The sequence below is a fragment of the Crinia signifera genome, chromosome 2 (assembly GCF_055691185.1).
Source record: "Crinia signifera chromosome 2, ASM5569118v1, whole genome shotgun sequence".
Classification (NCBI taxonomy): domain Eukaryota; kingdom Metazoa; phylum Chordata; class Amphibia; order Anura; family Myobatrachidae; genus Crinia; species Crinia signifera.
In genome coordinates this window covers 399,927,152-399,950,092 of record NC_139218.1, presented here as the reverse complement: position 1 = coordinate 399,950,092, position 22,941 = coordinate 399,927,152, and the positions used below count along the sequence as shown (strand labels likewise).

At 50.7% G+C, this 22,941-nt stretch overlaps 1 protein-coding gene across 1 annotated transcript; it reads left to right on the top strand.

Moving 5' to 3' along the window:
• On the top strand, nucleotides 1-22,941 carry LOC146059268 (folate receptor beta-like). Its single transcript, XM_083171371.1, has 5 exons — nucleotides 1-57; nucleotides 17,668-17,815; nucleotides 20,420-20,608; nucleotides 22,031-22,166; nucleotides 22,249-22,941. Exons 2-5 carry the CDS (start codon nucleotides 17,690-17,692, stop codon nucleotides 22,524-22,526), a joined length of 729 nt encoding a protein of 242 aa, XP_083027497.1. The 5' UTR covers nucleotides 1-57; nucleotides 17,668-17,689; the 3' UTR covers nucleotides 22,527-22,941.

Sequence of the window (22,941 nt, the reverse complement as noted above, 5' to 3'; positions counted from 1 at the left end):
TCCAGAGGAAAGTCTCTGATCCCGGGCAGCGTCTCAGCCGATTCCATCTCCTTGCAGGTAACTGTTCTGGCTTAATCCCTTACCCCTAAGGCAGAGGTTCCCAAATATGTTCCTCAAGGCCCCTCAATGGTCTAGGCCAGGCATTCCCAACCACGGTCCCCAAGGCACACCAACAGTGCAGGTTTTGTAGATATCCAGGTTTGAGCACAGGTGACTTAATTAGTATCTGAGGTATTCTGATTAAACCATCTGTGCTGAAGCCTGGATATCAGTAAAACCTGCACTGTTGGTGTGCCTTGAGGACCGTGGTTGGGAATGCCTGGCCTAGGCTTTAAGTGTATGCATGCTTGGCCACAGGTGGCTTAATTTGTACCTGTGTCAACCATCTGGATATACTAAATTCCTGGATTATTGGGATGACTTGAGGACTGCATTTGGGAACCTCTGTCCTAGGGGCTGGTTATATTTTATACATCCAGCTTGAGCAACGCATGGGCCTCCGCTGGTTGCTGAATACCAAGCCCCAGTGTTTCCAGCAAGCCATCCTTGGACTTGTGGTTCAGCAACAGCAAACTCCTGGGGAAATAAAGTCTGAAGTCTCTTCACGTGAACCAGGGAATGTTTATGTTGGGAGTTCTGAGTAACTGGGTGAGGCCCGCCGTGCGGGTTCTGGGGGATACGTATGAGAGAGAGTAACTGGGTGAGGCCCGGCGTGCGGGTTCTGGGGGATACGTATGAGAGAGAGTAACTGGGTGAGGCCCGCCGTGCGGGTTCTGGGGGATACGTATGAGAGAGAGTAACTGGGTGAGGCCCGCGGGTTCTGGGGGATACGTATGAGAGAGAGAGTAACTGGGTGAGGCCCGCGGTGCGGGTTCTGGGGGATACGTATGAGAGAGAGAGAGTAACTGGGTGAGGCCCGCGGTGCGGGTTCTGGGGGATACGTATGAGAGAGTTACTGGGTGAGGCCCGCGGCGCGGGTTCTGGGGGATACGTATGAGAGAGAGTTACTGGGTGAGGCCCGCGGGTTCTGGGGGATACGTATGAGAGAGAGAGTAACTGGGTGAGGCCTGCGGTGCGGGTTCTGGGGGATACGTATGTGAGAGAGTTACTGGGTGAGGCCCGCGGCGCGGGTTCTGGGGGATACGTATGAGAGAGAGTAACTGAGTGAGGCCAGCGGGTTCTGGGGGATACGTATGAGAGAGAGAGAGTTACTGGGTGAGGCCAGCGGTGCGGGTTCTGGGGGATACGTATGAGAGAGAGATACTGGGTGGGGCTCGCGGCGCGGGTTCTGGGGGATACGTATGAGAGAGAGTTACTGGGTGAGGCCCGCGGCGCGGGTTCTGGGGGATACGTATGAGAGAGAGATACTGGGTGAGGCCCGCTGTGCAGGTTCTGGGGGATACGTATGAGAGAGAGTTACTGGGTGAGGCCCGCGGTGCAGGTTCTGGGGGATACGTATGAGAGAGAGTTACTGGGTGAGGCCCGCAGTGCGGGTACTGGGGATACGTATGAGAGAGAGTTACTGGGTGAGGCCCGCAGTGCGGGTACTGGGGATACGTATGAGAGAGAGTTACTGGGTGAGGCCCGCGGTGCAGGTTCTGGGGATACGTATGAGAGAGAGTTACTGGGTGAGGCCCGCGGTGCAGGTTCTGGGGGATACGTATGAGAGAGAGTTACTGGGTGAGGCCCGCGGTGCGGGTTCTGGGGGATACGTATGAGAGAGAGTAACTGGGTGAGGCCCGCGGGTTCTGGGGGATACGTATGAGAGAGAGAGTAACTGGGTGAGGCCCGCGGTGCGGGTTCTGGGGGATACGTATGAGAGAGAGTTACTGGGTGAGGCCCGTGGTGCAGGTTCTGGGGGATACGTATGAGAGAGTAACTGGGTGAGGCCCGCGGTGCAGGTTCTGGGGGATACGTATGAGAGAGTTACTGGGTGAGGCCCGCGGTGCAGGTTCTGGGGGATACGTATGAGAGTGAGTAACTGGGTGAGGCCCGTGGTGCAGGTTCTGGGGGATACGTATGAGAGAGAGTTACTGGGTGAGGCCAGCGGGTTCTGGGGATACGTATGAGAGAGAGTTACTGGGTGAGGCCCGCGGTGCGGGTTCTGGGGATACGTATGAGAGAGTAACTGGGTGAGGCCCATGCGCGGGTTCTGAGGGATACGTATAGATCTACGCTGATGTAGGAGCCGGACTGGAGGCAAAGCCTGGGGGTAGGCTCCCCTGACAGGGTTTGTAGGGAGCTGACTAGCAGTTAGTCATAGGAGTAGTGCTTAAGGAGAGGGTCATAGGGGGAGGGGCTTAACGGGGTGTTGGAGGGGTTTATAAGCAGGGTTCAGACAGGAAATAGGGGTCACTGGGAGATTTTCTCAACAGCTAAGCAGCGTGACATCTCCCATGGCTTCCCCAGGCAACGCTGATGCAGAGGTATCCGCTGCGCTTGCTGCCCTCAGGGAGGCAGCTAGCACCAGAGGGACTGAGTGGCTGCAGCAGCAGATGTCAGGTCTGCTGGGGGGACTGGGAGCAGCAACGCAAGAGGCTGCTCCAGCGGGTGCACGGCCTCGGAGGTCCAGGCCTCCGGAGCGCTTTAGCCCATCTGTGTCCCCCAGGGTTCAGCGCCGTTCACGGAGCCCCGTTAGGGACCCTCCAGGCCAGGCTGCGGGCCGGGCACCTTCCGCCCGCAGGACCAGGTCTGGGAGGAATCCAACCAGCAGGCGGAACCCTCCGCGCGGGGGGGATCCCCCCCACGTGCAAGAAGATCCGGCGTCGCGTGGTACTGGACCTGGTGCGGTGGGGCATGCTGCTGCCCAGCGCGGGGTGAGTCGTGCCAGGGAGGCAGAAGTACAGGCTGAGGACCGCAGGCCTGGTACACGGAGCGAGAGGCGCACAGCTGGCTCCGCCTCCAACGAGGTCACGCCGGCTGGTGCTGTACCTGAGGGTCGGGATGACAGGAGAAGAGAGATGGCAGCGTCAGCAGATGATGGAGAAATACCTGGTCCTTCCCCATTGGCTGGAGTTCGTCAGGACACTGGACCTGCGGCTGCTGGGTTCACAGCCCCCAGGCAGCCTGGTGAGTCTGTCTCTATGTCTGTTAATGCTTTAGCGCAGAGTCAGGGGGGGGGAGGGTTAGCCCCCCAAGGGGAAATGAGTAGAGGTTTTACTGAATTATTGAGTGGGTTTGCAGATTGGTTGGTGGGTTTGCGGCAGGGGGCGGGGCCGTCCCCGGCGGCAGCATGGGTGCCGCAGAATGCAGGCACACCAGCTAGCATTAATGTGCCAGTCAGTAATAGTGTGTCGGTTAGCAGTGGGGTGCCGGTGAGCAGCGGGGTGCCGGTATCCGGCGGCGAGCAAGGTAGCAGTAGTGCAGGGGCAGAAGGGGGCAGTGTTGGGACGCAGGAGGAGAGTGGGAGGCTCAGTGACACTGCGAAAGGGGAGGTGTATGTATGCTTTGAGGGTCCTTTGGGGGCCCACCTGAAGCAGGAGGTGAGGGAGAAGATTTGGAAAGGGGAGTACGTCGATATATTTTCATTGCTCCCTTTAGAGCGTTTTAATCTGGATAGGCCCCGTAAGGAGGAGAAGAAGGAGGAGGAGGAACGGCGGCGGTATCGGCTGATACCGCGGTCATTCACGAACTGGTTGCAAGCATTTGCTATTTTGGCTAGTGTGATTGGGGAAAAGGCACCTGACAATTGTTCAGGCTTGTTTTGTTACATGGATGCGATAGGAGAGGCATACCGTGTGTATGGGGGCTTGGCTCAGGTACGATGAGCAGTTTAGGCAGAGGAAGGCGGTTCGCCCTAACATACGTTGGGACCATAAGGATATTGCTTTATGGTTAAAGGTGACGGCTCCCACAAAAAGTGGGCAGCCCTTTCGTGGGGACGGGGGGGGGCCGAGGGAGGCCACAAATGGGACGGCCATGCAGAAGGGACTCTGCTTTGCCTTTAATGACGGGTCATGTCGGTTTGGGGCAAAATGCAAATTTAAACATGAATGTTCCTCGTGTGGAGGGACCCATGGTGCAAATAAATGCTTCAGAGGGAAGTCACGGGACGGTAATTCAAAAGGGGGAGACACCGGTTCGGCTGGAAAGGATGCTGGGCTATCTGCATAGGTATCCTGACCAGCAGACAGCCGTGTTGTTGGAGGAGGGGTTTAGGGAAGGTTTTAGGATACCCTCTGACGTGCAGTTTTCAGGGAGCTTTAGGAGGAATTTGAAGTCTGCGAGGGAGCATCCAGAGGTGGTGCAGGAAAAACTGCTTAAGGAGGTGCAGCTGGGTCGTATGGCCGGACCTTTTGGGTCAGCACCATGGCCAGATTTGATAGTCTCTCCATTGGGGGTGGTACCTAAAAAGGAGGCGAACAAATTTCGCCTTATCCACCATTTATCGTTTCCAAAAGGGGCGTCGGTCAATGATGGCATTCAGGGGCGGATCCAGGATAAAATGACAGGGGGGGCACCATGATAAAAAAGGGTTTAGGTGGGGGAGGGGCGGTGTTAGTGGTGCCAGTGTACATGCTAAGAGAGCGGCAGGAGAGGGTGGGAATGAAATTAAAAATAGGCCCTGGCATTTAAAGTCCCACCATGGCGACAAAAGTGAAGGATGTAGTTGTGCGCGCGCCAAAGGCGTGCTCCAGAAAAGGGTGTGTGGCCACTCAACAGGGGGCGTGTCAACATCATATACTACTTCTACACATTATGCAACAAAATACTAGACCCCATTATACTTGCCCCTTACACATGATGCCAAATGGAATGAGCCAAAATTGACATAATGCCACATGGATTGTGTCAAAATTCACATAATGCCATACTGATTGAGCCAAAATTCACATAATGCCACACGGATTGAGCCAAAATTCACATAATGCCACACGGATTGAGCCAAAATTCACATAATGCCACATGGATTGGGAAAAAATTCACATAATGCCACACGGATTGGGAAAAAATTCACATAATGCCACACGGATTGAGCCAAAATTCCCATAATGCCACATGGATTGAGCCAAAATTCACATAATGCCACACGGATTGAGACAAAATTCACATAATGCCACATGGATTGAGCCAGAATTCACATAATGCCACACAGATTAAGCCAAAATTCACAATACACTTCATAAACAGGGACATTGTCCACCAAAGGCGCGCATTACACATTTACACCATAATGTCCATTACACGTTAAGTTACACGCCATTATGTCCATTATGTGTTATGCCAAACACCATAATGCCTATTAAAAATTACGCTACATAAGTGCTGCTTCTCTACATGCTCATTGCCAAGGGTTCCATGCTCATTGCCATGTGGGATTACATGCTCATTGCCAAGGGGGAATACATGCTCGTGGTAAATGGGGGACAGCCGCCGCCAGGCAGAAGTGATAGCCACTAACAGTGTCAGAGCCTGGATGTATTCAGAGCACTGCAGGTCCCGGCTATTTGAAATAATACCCCTTTCACACCAGAAAATGCATTCCCAGGTTGGCCCCTTTTACATCAGCCTAGTCCCTGCATTTTCTGGTGTGAGTGGGGGAGAAAACCACCCCTCCCCCCTTTAACCAGTTATCTCATAGTACCGGCTATATCTTCGGAACCAACTGACCCATTAACATGAGAAAAGTATTATATTGAAGAACTTTTGAGGGGGCTTTGAATGATTTTGGTCCAGTGAAACTGGAACGTTTGGTTCCAGAGTAATCTGCCCTCAAAAACATGAACAGCCATGAAATTACATTTCAAAAATAAAGAAATCGGTTTACACGCAATATCTCTAGAACCGATTAACCGATTTGGACCAGCCTGGTATCATATTGAAGGCCCAGCGATTTGGAATTGAATAAAATCAACCACAAGCTTCTGTGATGCCAGGGCGGGAACTGGCAGCCGTCGGAACCGGGTGGGGGGCGGAATTGTCGGGTCCCATATTATCCTATGGGGAAAAAACGTTACAGGTTTGCCAGGCGATATCTCCGGTTCCCGGGGGGCTAGAGACACGGGGCTGGGCTCGTTGGAAAGCCCTGGTCCTCAGCTACAAAATAAATGACAGGGGGGCACGTGCCCGGGTGCCCCCCCCCTGAATCCGCCACTGATGGCATTGATCCCGACATCTGCTCGGTGGTTTATACATCATTTGACGCGGCTGTTCAGTGGGTGAAGCGGTTTGGGAAAGGGGCCAGGTTGGCAAAGACTGATATTGAATCGGCATTCCGTTTGCTGCCGGTTCACCCAACCAGTTTGCGTTTGTTGGGATGTTGTTGGGACGGGAAGTTTTTTGTTGATCGTTGTTTACCGATGGGCTGTTCTTTGTCATGTGCTTATTTTGAGGCCTTTAGTTCTTTTTTGGAGTGGGTGGTTAAGGATGTCTCTGGGTGTAGTTCAGTTATTCATTACCTAGATGACTTCTTATGTATTGGTCCTGGGGGGACCGGAGTATGTGACTTATTGTTGAGGACTGTTGAAAGGGTGTCGGCAGACTTTGGGGTCCCGCTTGCTCCAGGTAAGACGGAGGGCCCTGCAACGGTGATCAGTTTTTTGGGTATTGTCATTGATACCGAGAATATGGAGTGCCGCTTGCCCGAGGAGAAATTGCTGGGTTTGAAGGCCGAGGTAGGGAGGGCATTGCTGTTGAAGAAGATTAGATTGAGGGAATTGCAATCCTTGCTGGGCAAATTGAATTTTGCGTGTCGCATTATGCCTATGGGCCGCATTTTCAGCAGGAGGCTGGCAGCAGCGACGGCAGGGGTGGTTCTTCCTCATCATTTCGTCAGATTAGGTAGTGAGTTGAAAGGGGACTTGCGGGTGTGGGCAACTTTCTTGGAAGCTTTTAACGGCATAGCCTTGTGGATGTCAGACACGTGCGTCGCTACTGAGCTAGACCTTTTCACAGACGCGGCCGGGAGTGTGGGGTTCGGGGCATATTGCCAGGGACATTGGTGTGTGGGCCGGTGGCCGGAGTCTTGGGTGCAGAGAGGCATGGTAAAAAACTTGGCATTGTTGGAGTTGTTTCCTATCTTGGTTGCGGTAGTTGTTTGGGGGGAGCTATTCCGGAATAGGAAGATTTGTTTTCACTGCGACAATTTGGGGGTTGTCATGGCTATTAACCAGTTGTCGGCATCTTCACCGCCAGTGGTCACCATTTTGCAGCAGTTAGTGTTGGAATGTCTGGCTTTGAATTTGTGGGTTGTGGCTAGGCACGTTCCTGGTGTCTCTAACGGCATTGCGGATGCTTTATCTCGTTCACAGTGGGAGCGTTTTCGGGAGTTGGCACCAGAGGCGGACAGGGAGGGGACCGGGTTCCCGAGTCGGCTCTGGGCTCTGCTGGACGGGTAGTCGACCAGCTCATCAGGGAATCCTTGGCCCCGAATACATGGTCGGCATACAATCAGGAATGGCGGAGCTGGTCAGAATGGCGTGAGGTAGTAGGTCTGAAGGAGGATGATGACGAGTTGGCTGTCTTGCTATATATAGGCCATTGTAAGGAGATTGGTTGGTCAGTGGCAAAAATCACGCGCTGCATGGCGGGATTGGCTTTTGGGTTTCGTGCAGGCGGCAGGCCTGACGTCACTAAGAATTTCCTGATTGCGCAGGCTTTGAAAGGTTGGAGGAGAGGCCATGTCGTACAGGATCAGAGAAGGCCGGTGTCTTTCCAGTTGTTACAGAATATGGGCATGAAGTTAGGGGAGGTCTGTAGTTCCAATTTCGAGGAAAGGTTGTTTGGGGTAGCTTTTTCGCTTGCCTTCTTCGGGGCACTGCGGATTGGGGAGCTCGTGAGTCCAAGCGTGTCCAGGCCGGGAGGTTTGTTAGGAGAGGATGTGGATTTATACTCGGATAGGGTGGAGCTAGTGGTGAGGAGGTCTAAGACGGATCAGTTAGGGAGGGGGAAGAAGGTAGTTCTCTTCTCTGTACCAGGGTCGGATATGTGCCCGGTGGCACGGCTGAGGATATTTAAGGAGGTCAGAGTGGGCAGGGAAAGGGATCCTTTGCTGATGCATGCGAATGGATCCTTTTTATCACGGTTTCAGTTCACAAGTGTGTTTAGAGCAGTCCTGCGGACGTTGGGCCTCAAGGGGGAGGAATACGCGGGGATTGTTGAGGTTGACCGTGTTTTTTCTGTTTTAGGGCAGCCTCCGTGCCTGATTTGGATTTTAGGGCATTCCTATGTCTTTTGGGGAGCTTTACGGGCGGATGTCAGACCGAACGGCCGCCAGCTGGGTTTGGATAGAGAGGAGGCAGTGGTTCGCTGGCTGGGGAAACGCGGTATGGTATGGAGTGGAGTGCTGCAGCAATTTCACCGTTTTGTTCGGCTCGATAGGGTTCCCGACATATTAGTTCTGCATGTAGGCGGGAATGATTTTGGGAGCAGACCATTTAGGGAGTTGATACGGGATATCAAGTTTGATCTCCTACGTTTATGGGCAATGTTTCCGGAATTGATCACGGTTTGGTCGTATATCGTGCCACGCCATTATTGGAGGGATGCGAGGTCGGCTGACAAGCTCAATAAGGCACGGATTAAAGTTAACAGGGCAATTGGGCGTTTTATGGCCAGGAACGGGGCTGTTGTGGTGAGGCACAGGGAACTTGAGTCTGCTGCCGGGGCATTTTGGAGAGGTGACGGTGTGCACCTGAATGCTGTGGGGATAGATGTTTGGTCTTTGGGACTACAAGAGGGAATAGAAACAGCGTTCCGGATGTGGGGGGGGCGCACGGGGTTAAGGGTTTAACCTCGTGCTTTGTGGCGGAGGGGGGTCCTCGAGGTTGGTGGCATTGAGGCTTAATTATGCGGCGGGGAGGGCCCCATGAGGGGGCTGGACTCCCCTGGGTGAGGTTAATTAATGAGCACTGGGTGTGTACAATTGGTGCCCTCGAGCCAATCGCTATCGGCTGGGGGTAAGAGCTCCTGGAAGTGCTTAGAGGTGTGGATATATATTTATTGAGGGCCTCGGGGACCACCTTCCGTGGGAATGTTTTTGGATTATTGTTTAAAATTGTATTGTTCAATAAAGATGGCTGCTGTGGCCAATTTTATCCAACAAGAGAGTTATGTCATTTGTGGGGGGATAGTTGGGCACAGCGATTAGACAATACCCTGTCATGTGTCTGCAGTGGTCTTCTCCTGGTGGACTCTATGGTTTGTGAGATTTAAGGAATAGGGATTGTGGCCTCCGCCTGTAATTTACACACCTGTAATTCAGTTGGGAAGGTGCTGGAAATATCTCTAAAGGTGTGTACACACTGTGCAATTTTGGCTTAATATCTCTCAGCAATATATTGCTCAGTGTAACGTTTTCATCAGCGACCAGAGATTTTGGATGACAATTGCAATCTATTCTGTGTCTGCCTCATACTGGCTAGAAATCGCTGGTGCGCAGGTGTAGTCAGGTGGCGCGCAGGTGTAGTCAGGTGCGGCACAGTGCATTGTACACCAGCGGCCAGAAATGTTTAGCCATGGTCCTGTGACCATTGGGGGCTGACTGTGGGATCGCGCTCCTAGAGATTTATCTCCCACAGCATAGAAAACACACAGGCGATATGGTCGCTGTGATAATGGCTAAAATCGCCCGGTGTGTACACAGATTTACCGGCCCTTATATATAGAAGTGATCTGGAAAATATCAGCGTTAACTCCCAGCAATGGGGCTACCGGGGACGGGTAGGGGTCATAGGGTTGAGGTCGACACCTGAAATAGGTTGACAGGGTCGAAAGATTGACACAAGCATTAGGACAACAATGGGAATGTCAACATGAGTTGTTTTTATTGTCCCCAATGCCGACATAGACACAATCTAAGTGCACATCCTTCGGGCACGGCGCCTCACTGCACTCGTCTCACAGTTTTGTTCCCCCACCGCTCCGTAGTAGATGCCAGGGCATGACATACCGCCTGTTGACACGTCGGCTCAAAATTTTTTAAAAACGTATGTCAACCTTTTGACCGTCGACTTCGGCCAAGTCAAACTAATGCTTGTGCTGACCGACTCCATCAAGTGACCGTGTACCACCATGGACCCATCGCCTTGTCTGCAGGCACCCAGCCCATGGGCGATGTTGGGGGTCCTGTATTAGGAAGAGGGGAGATATATAAAAATGAAATGATATACACCCAGGGCCGCCGAGAGGCAGGGGGGGCAGGTACATTTTACCTGGGCCCGGGCCTGGCAGGGGGGCCCGGGTCTGGACACACACTTTAAAAAAAATATTTATTGGGCTGCGGGTGCGTCGGGACCACAACCCATTTTTTTTTGGTTCGGTCCTGCGGGAATTAGACACTGCATGCGTCTAATTAGGCAGGGAGGCTGAGGGCATGGCCAGCAATTCACACAGCACTGGCCATGCCCTCACAGCGACAAAACTGCACCCAAAAAATTTTGGTGCATGCCTCTGGCACGCAAATATATTCCTTTCTCCGCTGCCAAAGTTGGGAGGTATGCATTAGGTGTGAGGGGCATTGCAATGTGTGGCATAATGTGTCAGGGGCATTACAATGTGCAGCATAGTATCATAGGCATTGTGGTGAGCTGCATCATGTTTTAGAGAAATGGCAGTGTGTGGCATAATGTATCGCTCGCTCAGACACTGCCCGGCTGTTCCCGACCCGGCGTGCGGCCTGCGCTGCGTGTCTCGATCATAGGTCACGCTGCGCAGGCCACAGCGCTGACCACCAGCGCCGGAACCTGCTTGCTGCCTGGCCTCCCACATCGTCCCACATCATACACGACGCCGGAACCTGCCCGCCGCCGGCCTCCCACATCATACCCTACGCCGGAACCTGCTCGCCGCCGGCCCTTCCACGTCGCACATGTCTACCCGACGCCTGCCTCTGCACTGCGGCCGCCTGCCCCCCTCCGCAGCTCAGAAAAAGTAAGTCAGTGTGGGGGCACAGGGGGCAATTTTCTTTTAGGGATGCCAATCCCGGGATCCCGGGATTGAGCATTTTTCAATCCCAGGGATATTGGTGTACCGGCCCCAAGATTTATGTTGCCATCCCTTACATAGAAATGACCTTCTAGACCTAATTTGTCTCTGTCCCTGCGTCCCCACCATCTCTGTCCCCACCCTCTGGCCCTTCGTCACCAATGTCTCTGTCCCTGCATCCCGCCATCCCGCTCTATGCACCTTTGTCCCCGCCATCTCTCTCCCTGCATCCCCACCATTCCTCTCACTGGCCCTTATTCTGATCGGTGCGGCCCGATCAGAAATATGCGGTCATGTCCGTGCAGGCGAATCCCCGCCTTCCATACGGATCGCCACCTCCGTCCGTATGCGGATATGTGGTGGTCCGCATGAAAGTGGACGGGGATACGCCTCCTCCATGTTGGGAGCAGCCCCTGCATTCGATGGTCGCCGAACATCGAATGCAGGGCCGCACGCTCCACCAGGTCCCGCCACCCAAGACCACACGGACACTTGTCCGTGTGAAATCATGTATGGGGGCGGGCAGCTGACATCCGGCGATGTCAGATGCCCGCCCCCTACACACGCGTCACGGCTTCATTACCATGCATACGCCCCACGTTTGCATGGGAACGCCCATGAAACGCGGGGCGTATGCATAGGGTAATGAGGCTAAGTAGCCCCTCACGCCCCTCTACGCCCCCTGTGCGGCGTATAAAGAATACGTGCGGCGAAATCGCCTGCACATGCGCAGAGTGACCTCTGCACATGCGCAGACGATCAACATCGGCGGGACGTCCGCATGCGGTAAAATCCGCACCGATCAGAATAAGGCCCACTGTCCCTGAATTTTGCCTCAATCTGTGTGGCATAATGTGAATTTTGGGACAATCCATGTAGAATCATTTGAATTTTGTGTCATTCCATGTGGCATAATGTGAATTTTACGACATTCCATGTGAATTTTGGCTCATTCTGTGTAGCATAATGTGTAAGGGGCAAGTATAAGGCGTCTACTATTGTGTTGCATAAAGGGGATATGGTGTGGTACACACCCCTATATCCTTTTTACGGCCACACCTCTTTTCTGTAGCTCGCCACTCCAGGGGGGCCCCGTGACACTGTTGTACCGGGGCCCAGGATTTCTCTTGGCAGCCCTGTATACACCTATGTTAATCTGGTATAGATAAGAGAACGGTAATTGCCCCGGCCCTGGGTCTCGCTGCCCTTTGATAACTTGGCATGTTAAAAATTGGCAGCGTCATTGGTATTTATTAACTGTTGACACTCCGGACTGGAGGAAGGGTTAGGTGCTGTCGGTATCCCAGGGTGTATACAGGTGACACAGGAAACAAGAAACATTAGCGCTAATACACCAATGAACAATTACAAATATGCAAATTTAGTAACACCTAAAAACAATTGCAAATACACCTGAATGTAGTAGGGGCAAGGATCCGTTCCTATGAATACCGATAATTGTCCACATGTAACTCCAATGGGGTAATTGTTGGATGAGTGGAACAAATGAAAATCCCACAGAGGGGCCACCAATAGGACAGTCTACAAATACAGATGGGTTCTAGTTACCAGGAGATTGTATTCCATTGTAGGATGAATGTCCGCATGGTTCTCCATAAGGTGGTGCTTTGGGGGTGATGGAGTGGGTGGACAAGTTCTGTTGGTTGGGCGACTGGTCCGGATCCAGGATGCTGTAAGGGTGTCAGAGGTACAGGTCCTGACGCGTTTCCCTGCATCCAAGTGCAGCTTCGTCAGAGGTATCCTCTTCCCCACCTTATGGAGAACACTTGCTGTCATGCATCCGAAAATGGAGTAAAATCTCCTGGTAACTAGAACCTATCTGCATTTGCAGAGACTGTCCTATACGTGGCCCCTCTGTGGGATTTTCATTTTCACCCCATTGGAGTTACATGTGGACTATTGGCGGTATTCATAGGAACGGATCTTTGCCCCTATTTGCAATTGTTTTTAATAAAAAAAAAATTTATATATATATATATATAAATATATATATATATATATATCTCCTATATATTTGGCTACATCTGTCACTCAAAGTGGGTGTCTGTGTCTATAACGCTCTGTTCCTGGACTTTCCTCTTAATGTGTGATTGCCTTCATCTGTGCTGAACACCTTTCTGAGAAATTAACCTGTTTAAAACAGGTGATGGCAATCATACATTAAGGGGAAGTCTAGAAACAGAGCATTGTGTCCCTCCTGGAGAGGGTCATGTTGGGAGGTATGTGACAGAGAACCAGCCCAGTGAGCCCACAGACAGTGCCAGACACCCACTGCCTTCCCATGTTGCCCAGCACTGCTACTCCACAGCCACCAGGTGAGCGCCCCCCTCCCGCGATTTGCGGCAAAACCTCCCCCCCCCGCGCGCCCCCCCCCTCCCGCGATTCGCGGCAAAAACACCCGCTCCCCCGCGACCCCCCCTACCGCGAATCGCAGCAAAAACACCCCCGCGACCCCCCCTCCCGCGATTCGCTGCAAAAAGAACCCCCCCACGACCCCTCCCGCAATTCGCGGCATAACCACCACCCCGCGACCCCCCCTCCCGCGAATCGCGGCAAACCCTCCCCCGTGACCCCCCCCCCCCCGATTCGCGGAAAAAAACACCCCCCCCGCGACCTCCCTCCCGCGATTCGCGGCAAAAAGAACCCCCCCTGCGACCCCCCTCCCGCGATTCGCGGCACCCCCCCCCCCGCAATTCGCAGCAGCCCTAGGATTAAATGGCACATGCAAAACACTGACATGGCTATGGTCGACAATGAAAAAGGTTGACATGAGTTTTTGAAGATTTATTTTTAATTTTTTTAATTTTTTCATATTCATTGTCATGTGTCGACATGGACACCAATGAAGTGGCACACTTATGTCAACATTTACATGTGTTGACCTTTCTGTGTTGATTTTTTCTTGTGGCGATTCGCGGCACACCCCCCCGCAACCCCCCCTCCCGCGATTCGCGGCACCCCCCGTGACCCCCCACCTCCCGCAATTCACGGCAACCCCCCACTGGAACCCCTGTGAACCCCGCCCTCCCGCGATTCGCGGCACCCACCCCCGCGACCCCCCCTCCCGCAATTCGCGGCACCCCCCCGTGATTCGCGGCAGCTCCAGAATTAAATTGCACATGGAAAACACTGACATGGCTATGGTCGACAATGAAAAAGGTTGACATGAGTTTTTGAAGTTTTTTTGTCATTTTTTGAATATTATCATATTCATTCTCATGTGTCGACATGAACACCAATGAAGTGCCACACTTATGTCAACATTTACATGTGTTGACCTTTCTGTGTTGATTTTTTTCTTGTGGCGTTTTGCGTCACACCCCCCGCAACCCCCCCTCCAGCGATTCGCGGCACCCCGGCACCCCCCTGCGACCCCCTCCCGCAATTCGCGGCAACCCCCCACCGGAACCCCCATGAACCCCGCTCTCCCGCGATTCGCGGCACCCACCCCCCGCAACACCCCCCTCCTGCAAATCGCGGCACCCCCCGCGATTCGCGGCAGCCCCAGGATTAAATGGCACATGCAAAACACTGGCACGGCTATGGTCGACAATGAAAAAGGTTGACCTGAGTTTTTGAAGATTTATTTCATTTTTTGAATGTTTTCAAATTCATTGTCATGTGTCAACATGGACACCAATGAAGTGGCACACTTATGTCAACATTTACATGTGTTGACCTTTCTGTGTTGATTTTTTCTTGTGGCGATTCGCGTCACACCCCTGCAATTCGCGGCACCCTACGCGACCCCCCCTCCCGCGATTCGCGGACACCTAAGTTGCAATACAGGGCATCTTTCATACAATTCTAACCATATTTCTCATATACAAACGTTCACAAATTAAGGGGGCGCAGCCCCTTACGACGGTGTGAAGAGCGCCCGTAGGGCGCGATGAATCACCTAGTATATATATATATATATTTGTTCATTGTGTATTAGCGGTAATTTTTCTTTTTCCTTATTTCTTGTATCTGAGGGGTTGCTCTCCCCTCCTCCAGTAGGTGCGTCACGTCACACCCCCTGCCAGCGCCCGGTTTGGTTGCCTAGGCAACACCCCATCTTTTTTCCTACAGGTGACACAGACACTGTTGTTAGGGTACATTTACTAAGAAGGGAGTACTATTAAAGATGGGGTGTTGCCCATAGCAACGGAATATGCTGCGCTATATAAGAATCTGTAGATCGATATAACAGAGGTAACATTAGGTGGGGGATTGTATCGGATCTGGAGGTTTCCATTTCTAGCTGGAATAATGGCACTTTATTGGCCGCAGCAGAAGGGGCTGAAGGGCCCCGTTCTACATCGCTGCATATAGGGGATATTAATGTGCGCATGCCGGCACAGCCGCTCCAATTACGCAGTCATCCCAGCGAATGTAAGAACCCTCCCTATCACCGCAAGCACTTTCCCAGCCAAGTTCTGTCCTGGCTTCATCGTCCATAAGGAAAACTCACCAGCCCACACAGCTCTCTCTGTGATTTTGGCCGAGAAACAGATTGCGGTGCTAGGTCACCCTCCATACACGCTAGCTTTAGCACCGTGTGACAACTTCACAAAGTTACATCTGTACTTGGGAGGAAGCGGTTTTGCATCTGTTACTGAGGTTAAGAAGAAAATGACTGAGCTGCTGAGACAGTGGATGGATAATGAGCTGTAGCACGGCCTTAACCAAACCTAAAGTGTAACGCTAATTCAAGTCTTTTCACACTGGTGGCCACTAGATGGCGCCCAACAGAGCAATTCAAGTGTTGGTCCATTCAGGTGAGCACAGCCGCTGCTGCGGACGTCACTGATATGTTTCGTCATTTTGATGGGCTGGTAACTAGTGGAAGATAAGAATGCAGTGGTCTGCAGATGCTGAAGGGGGGTCCTCTGGGGGCTGATGATGTTCTCACCCGTGTCACATGGATGGGGTACAGTTGCCCCCATGTATGCTACTGCTTCAGCCTTCTTTTCTTGCACAGGTCTAATTATTTGGGGTATGTGGCAGCCGGCAGCCAAGGATCCTGCAGGGTGTGTCAGGCCTCTGAATGGAGGGGGCAATACAATTCTGTCTGGGCTCCTATCGAATATAACAGCCGCAAGCTTCCGCCGCGCTGCACAGATGCGAGACCGGATATATACATAACTGCATGTGTCTGCGTAGTCACTGCGTGTACATGTTAGCTAAGGGGGTTATTCAGACCTGATCAGGCATACAGCGCCCCGCCAGGGTAACATCCCACCATGAGCAAGTCTGCAAATCTATTCGCAATCGCTCACCATCAAATGTTTCCTCAGTGCGTGCAGTCTGTGCGTAACCCAGAACCTACATTTCCTGTGCGCTGGAATCAGGCTGATTGGGGGCGGAGCTGACGTCACAGACCCTCCCCTCTAACACCTGGGCACGCCCGCGTATTCCCTGACACTCCCAGATAATGGCCGGTTTCACCCAAAAACGCAGACTTCCTCTCAATCAACTTGCGAATGGCCAGCAATTTCGTACGCGTGTGTCATCGATGGATAATCGCCCGCCTTGCAAATTCCCACAGCAGCGGTCTGGTCTGAATCAGGCCATAAAGTAGTAATTTAGGGGAGTTATGCAACACGAGGAATAAGGTCCCTGCATGTTACGTATAGGACGGAGCAGGGACATTGGTTCGGTAGTAGCCGGTTGATTGGTCTATAATGTCGACATCAAAATGTTGAAATGATAAAGGTCGACACATGAAATGTCACAATGAGTTTTTACCTTTGTTACTCAGTCCATGTGGGTTGTGCCGAGCGCAGCAGGACGGGTTGGGATCATTTGGTCTATTGCATTATGGTTGAAAGTCATTAGGTCGAATCCATTAGGTCGACATGCTAAAAGGTCGACATGACTCTAGGTCGACATTGGAAAAGGTCGACATGATTCTAGGTCGAAAGGTCATTAGTTCGACAGGTCATTAGTTCGACAAGGTCATTAGTTCGACATTGTCTATGTCGACATTCACAAGGTCGACATGGGGGTTTTCACTGTTTTTTTACCTGAATGTCAACACAGTCGACATGGACACAGTTTAAAGTGCACTGCATCCCCTCGCATCGCTCGCTGCGCTCGCAATGCGTCGGGCACGGTGCCTCACTACGCTCGGCACACTATTTTATTCTCCCACCACGCCCTAGTGGATGGTAGGGCATGAAATACCGCCTGTCGGCACATGTTGGCTCAAAAAACAGTGAAAAACTCCATGTCGACCTTGTGAATGTCGACATAGACAATGTCGAACTAATGACCTTGTCGAACTAATGACCTTGTCGAACTAATGACCTTGTCGAACTAATGACCTTTCGAACTAGAATCATGTCGACCTTTTCCCATGTCGACCTAGAGTCATGTCGACCTTTTAGCATGTCGACCTAATGGATTCGACCTAATGACTGTCGACCATAATGCAGTAGACCAAATGACCGCATCCCATATTATATAAGGGTTTGTGGGTGGGGGAGGGCACCAATATATATCTTGCCTCCGGGCAACTGTGACGAACTTACGCCACTGCGGAGAAGGGAAGGCAGGATCAGGCAGAGGAGGTCAGGAAGTCGTTGGCGCGTCTGCAGATCTCCGCCCGTTCTCTCGCTGCCGGCAGGACTGTATAATATTGTATACAACCCCGTTCTGTTATTATGTAGTCATGCGCCAGTCAGTGTATTACTTATATAATATATAACCGATTCTATGCTTCTGTCCTGGATGTAGGACGATCCTTTGCTACAGAACCATGCTGCTCTGGGTCACAGTACTGATGTGTGTTTCCGTTCTGTCCGCTGTGGATTACATGGATCAGTGTATGGATGGGAAACACCACAAGTTACAGCCAGGAGTAGAAGACACTCTACATGGCCAGGTGAGCGCGATAATGCCCAAATTACATTCATGCCTCTACTACAAAGTATCAGGGGCAAGGATGGAGCAGCTGGGAATAGGGTTAGGGGCTGATTCACACCTGTTCGCTGGGCTGCGAGGGTTCGGAGAGAAAGGTTCCCCCATCCCTGGTTTACTGTGTCTCTCAGTTCTTCGTGGCCATCTTGGAATGATACATGAAGCCTCCCTGGAGAGCAGAAAGACTGGAGTCTGTGAAGTAACACGCCCCTTTTTCATTATCTATCATCTCCAAAACCACTCTCTGCACTGCTGTAGCATTTACAGTCTAGATCCTACTAAAGGAGGGCCGTCTACATTGACCTAGGACTTGCATAACTTTATAACCCACCAGAGAGGCCCGAATTAATTTCCCACTATGCAGCGTTTTTCAGTTTCTACCGAACAATTATTTCCTCCAAATCCAATACAAACAGTAAATGGCAATGGTACTAAAGGGGTTCAGTATGATTTACCCACAGTCAAAATTCTGTTGGTTAAAATCCCGACAACCATTGACCAATGGTCAAAATACAGATATAGTCAAAATGCCGACATTTAAAATGTTGACAGGTCAAAAATGTGACATGAGTTTTCCTTTTTGGGGTATTTGTCAACATGGTCACAGTATAAGTGTGCCGTGTCCCCACGCATGCTTCGGGCACGTTTATTTATATTCGTCCTCCACTTCCATTGGGATGTAAAGGATGAATAGATCGGTTTCAATAAAAAAAGCTTTTTGACCTGTCAACATTTTAAATGTTGACTGTTCAAATGTCGGCATTTTGACTGTCAGTATTTTGACCTTGTCGAATTTTGTCCATGGGATTTTTATTGCAGGTAAACTGAATGCATCACCTTCATAAGATATTACAGTGTAAATAGTCATGTTGGGAGTTATGACTGATTTCTGGTGATTTAGTAGAACACAAACCGCGCCTGTCTTCCGTTCCATCTCCGTCTTCCGTTCTCTAATAGGGCCAGATGCACTAAGCTTCAAAAGTGATACAATGGAGAGTGATAAACAGCCAGCCAATCAGCTCCTACTTCACATTTTTCGGTACTTGTGAGTTATCCGGGCGTCCGATTTTTAAATCGGGTCGGATCGGGACATCGCATCGCATCGCATGCGACCATCGGATGCGATGCGATGACCCGATTTTTCCATAGGAATCAATGTTAAAATGGACTGAGTCCATTTTAACATGGAATTCAATGGGAAAAAGGGGTCCTTTTCATACCCCTACTATCCAAGTGGGCATGGAGTTGGATATAAACGAGGGGACACGGAATACCGTCCCCTCGCGGGGCTCGCTTCGCTCGCCACGCTTCGGGCTCGGTGGCTCGCTACGCTCGCCACAGGTTTATATCCAACTCCATGCCCACTTGGATAGTAGGGGTATGAAAAGGACCCCTTTTTCCCATTGAATTCCATGTTAAAATGGACTCAGTCCATTTTAACATTGATTCCTATGGAAAAATCGGGTCATCGCTTCCGATGGTCGCATGCGATGCGATGCGATATCGCATCGCATCGCATCTGATTGTATGCCTTAACTTAAGGCATACAATCAAAAAATCGGACGCCCAGATAACTCACAAGTACCCATTTTTCAAACACAGTCTGTGACATGTCAGACAGGAGCTGATTGGCTGGCTGTTTATCACTCTCCATTTTATCACTTTTGAAGCTTAGTGCATCTGCCGATAGTATTCATCTCTTTGGTTATAAGAGAGGGGAGGATTGGGCCCTATTTTGTGCATTATTCATTGTTTTCCCCCCTTTCTCCTTTCTGTGCCACATTTCTCTGTGAAATATTTGACAATAAAAATTAATGTTTAAAAAAAAAACAAAAGAAAGGGGAGGATACATTGTGGACCAATGGGCCGATTCAGGATCGCTCTTTGCGATCTGAATTCGTCCCCAGCACCGATGGTTGGCGACCATCGCATGCTTTCTCCTGCTAGCGGCTGCATGCGAGGGGATGAGTTGGCAAACACGTCCCCTGGCGTGGCAGGGAAGGGAGCTGGGTGGCGGGAGCGTCTGTTAAGGTGCTCATTTAGCAGCGAATGACCGCTGTTTGACGAGCGAACCTGAATTAGGCCCAAAATACAGGATTATGGGAATACACAAATATAAAGTAATTTGACAACAATAGATGAATAACCATACTGAGGACAGAAACGGAGATCACCGAGAAATGTCATTCAATAAGAAATTGATAGTTTCAAGGAAACGTACAAAGGAAAAGTAAGGATACAATAGCAGAAAAGGAAGGGGCCAAGAACAAGGGGGGGGGGGGGGTTTCTGGGTACCTGACAAAATGGGGTTTAAATGGTTTTGAACCAACCGCAGCTTTGAGCCCCCCACATTGATTTGCATGGCGGGATTTCCCTCTAACAAGACCTTTTTACTTTTTTTGTAGTGTTACGAGAAAAGAAAAACGTCCAGGACTGGGAGTTTTATTAAAATGTATTAGATAGTAGGTTGGAGATGGCTCCTCACCTCTGAGGCTCCTGTCCAAGGCCTGGAGACCAGATCTCTGCAGATGGAGCCCAGGCGTCTAACCCTGTGTTGTCCTCTCCGCAGTGCGAACCTTGGAAAGCGAAGGCCTGCTGTACGGGGAACACCAGCGAGGAAGCCCACAATGACCAGTCCTTTCTGTACAACTTCAACTGGAATCACTGCGGGATAATGAGCCCGGCCTGCAAGAAGCACTTTATCCAGGACACCTGCTTCTATGAATGCTCCCCTAATCTCGGGCCCTGGATCCAGCCGGTGAGTGGTGTGTGCGGTGGTATTTGGGGCCAATAGCGGCAATAAAGGAATAATGAAAGTCAATGATACAGGAACAGAGAGCATTCTGGGAGCATATATGCAGATTACTAGATTTTTATGAGCCCAATTGGAGTCTCCATGGCCTGTCTGAAAAAAATCCCCAAAATTAAGAAAAAAAAAAAAACAACCGTGAAATACTTATATCGATCTTTTGGTGTTGACTAATGACCAAGATGCTGTAGACCAGATACCGGCTAGCACATATCAGCCAAATTACCAAATGTTGTGTAATTCCATAATATAGACAAGAACAGGGGAAGAGGATCTATGCAAGTTCTCACTTGTAGTCACATCGATTAACCTAGGGTATTTCCATTCCTGTGCCGATAACTTCAGCGCTGCGCCCTGGGCAAATGCCCCTCATGCAAGACCCTAATTATAGCGCTATTAAACCATGTAAGGGGCTAGGGGGTCTCCTCGATATTGTGTCTCCAGGAGACCTATAGATCCTTGTGGGTTGGGCAGAGGGTCTTCAGTCCCATTTTCATTGCAAACCTGGATGAGTCCCATTTCACTGAGGCATACTAAGATTCCCCTAAGGGACTGAACGGTCGGCCCTTTCCAAAGAAAGGCCTCCAACCACCATGGGAAGGACTGAAGTTCCAACAACCCTGACCAATGTCATTACAAAATAGTGGTTGGTTCCCATTTAAATAAATTAGTGCCAGCCTACAGCGGGAGTTGTTAGCAGCCAAAACGCCCAGGTCGAAAAAACTTGTTTGCTAAAAAATAGTTTTTGCAAGGTATCCATCTGCTCACATGGTGTGTTGCCTCCACCTGGGTATGTTCAGGTATCTGCCGCTGAGGCTGCACAAGGTACACCTTGGTCTTAAGACCAAGCCATTTGGGCCATAGGATTGCATGATGATCCAACACTCATTGGGGATGTCTTAATCTTCACAACATCTGGTCATTAGCTAAGCGGCTGATAAGATTTAGGGGCCCATTTATCATGTATCGGAATGTTACCGCCCAGGATCGCATTGTAAAATGCGATATTAGCGCTGGGATGTATCATCCCACAAGTTAATTACCTTCACTTTTAAATGTGAGTCACTGTCACTGTTTGGAATATAAATGATGAAGGATAAGATCATGAGCTTGCCATCTAGAAGGCTAGAGGGTAGGCTTGGAGTTGCCGAGATTGGTCACATATAAAACTGGTCCCAAATACCAGTTACTAGGTGGGTGCAAAAAGCCGGGTGAAATTCTTGTATTAGTTCTTACATTTCTTCATGAACTGATGTTCAATTTAATATTGGTGGCAAGAAGATCGTTAAAGGCCTCGCGTTGGTGGGAACTTGGCCCCATTCCTGGTGGTGGTTCATCTGCTCTGCTCCAAATGTTTTTCTGTTTGTACAGGTGGACCAGTCCTGGAGGAAAGAGCGTATCCTGGATGTGCCGCTATGTAAGGAGGACTGCGAGAGCTGGTTTAATGACTGCAGCCAGGACTACACCTGCATGGACAACTGGCACACCGGCTGGAACTGGACCACCGGTGAGTGAGACTTCTACTCCTAACCCACATCAGTATTAGGAAACCAGGCGGATAGTGGTCTCATCTTCTCTTTTACAAACAGGTCCCAATAAGTGCCCACAAGGGAAGCCATGCCGCAAATTCACGGACGTCTATGCGTCGGCTCAGGAGTTCTGCGAGAAGGTGTGGAGCAATTCCTACAAGTACTCTACGTACACGCGAACGAGTGGCCGGTGTATGCAGCTCTGGTTCACCGGTGAAAACCCAAATGTCCAAGTGGCCAAGTATTATGCCAACCTCCTGAACTCGGCGGAGGTTCCATCTTTAGGACTGTTGATATTCTTGGTACCTTTCTCCATGTTGAGGTCCCATTGGATCTAATCCCATTGCCTGAAAATGTGAACTGAGCTGTAATATATAAAATGGAAGATGCTCCGAATTCACCACAAATTCTACCAGGATCCCTGAGATTTTGGCTGCACTATATAAAGTATGGGGAGATCTACTAAGCCTTGGAGAGTGGCAAATTGAAGATCTATAAGGAACCCGACAACCAGCTCCTAACAGCCATGATACAGTTAGGAGCTGATTGGTTGGTAGGTTATATCTCTCCACCTCATCTCCGAAGCTTAGTACATCTCCATAATGAGAGCTATTCCTTTATCTCCCGTGCTTCTATGTGTTGCGGAATGGTCCCTAATGTTCTACGTGCACTTTTAAATCATTCCTACCCTCCACAGCCCCTTAGACCACTGGTAACAAGCCTCCATAAAAAGGTATCATTATGTTCCTTGAT

Bases quoted from the DNA above. Each gene is read 5' to 3' on its own strand.
- LOC146059268 (XM_083171371.1), top strand. From the start codon at position 17,690: ATGCTGCTCTGGGTCACAGTACTGATGTGTGTTTCCGTTCTGTCCGCT. The intron at 20,609-22,030 runs GTGAGTGGTGTG...CTGTTTGTACAG, and splicing joins TCGGGCCCTGGATCCAGCCG to GTGGACCAGTCCTGGAGGAA. The intron at 22,167-22,248 runs GTGAGTGAGACT...TTTTACAAACAG, and splicing joins CGGCTGGAACTGGACCACCG to GTCCCAATAAGTGCCCACAA.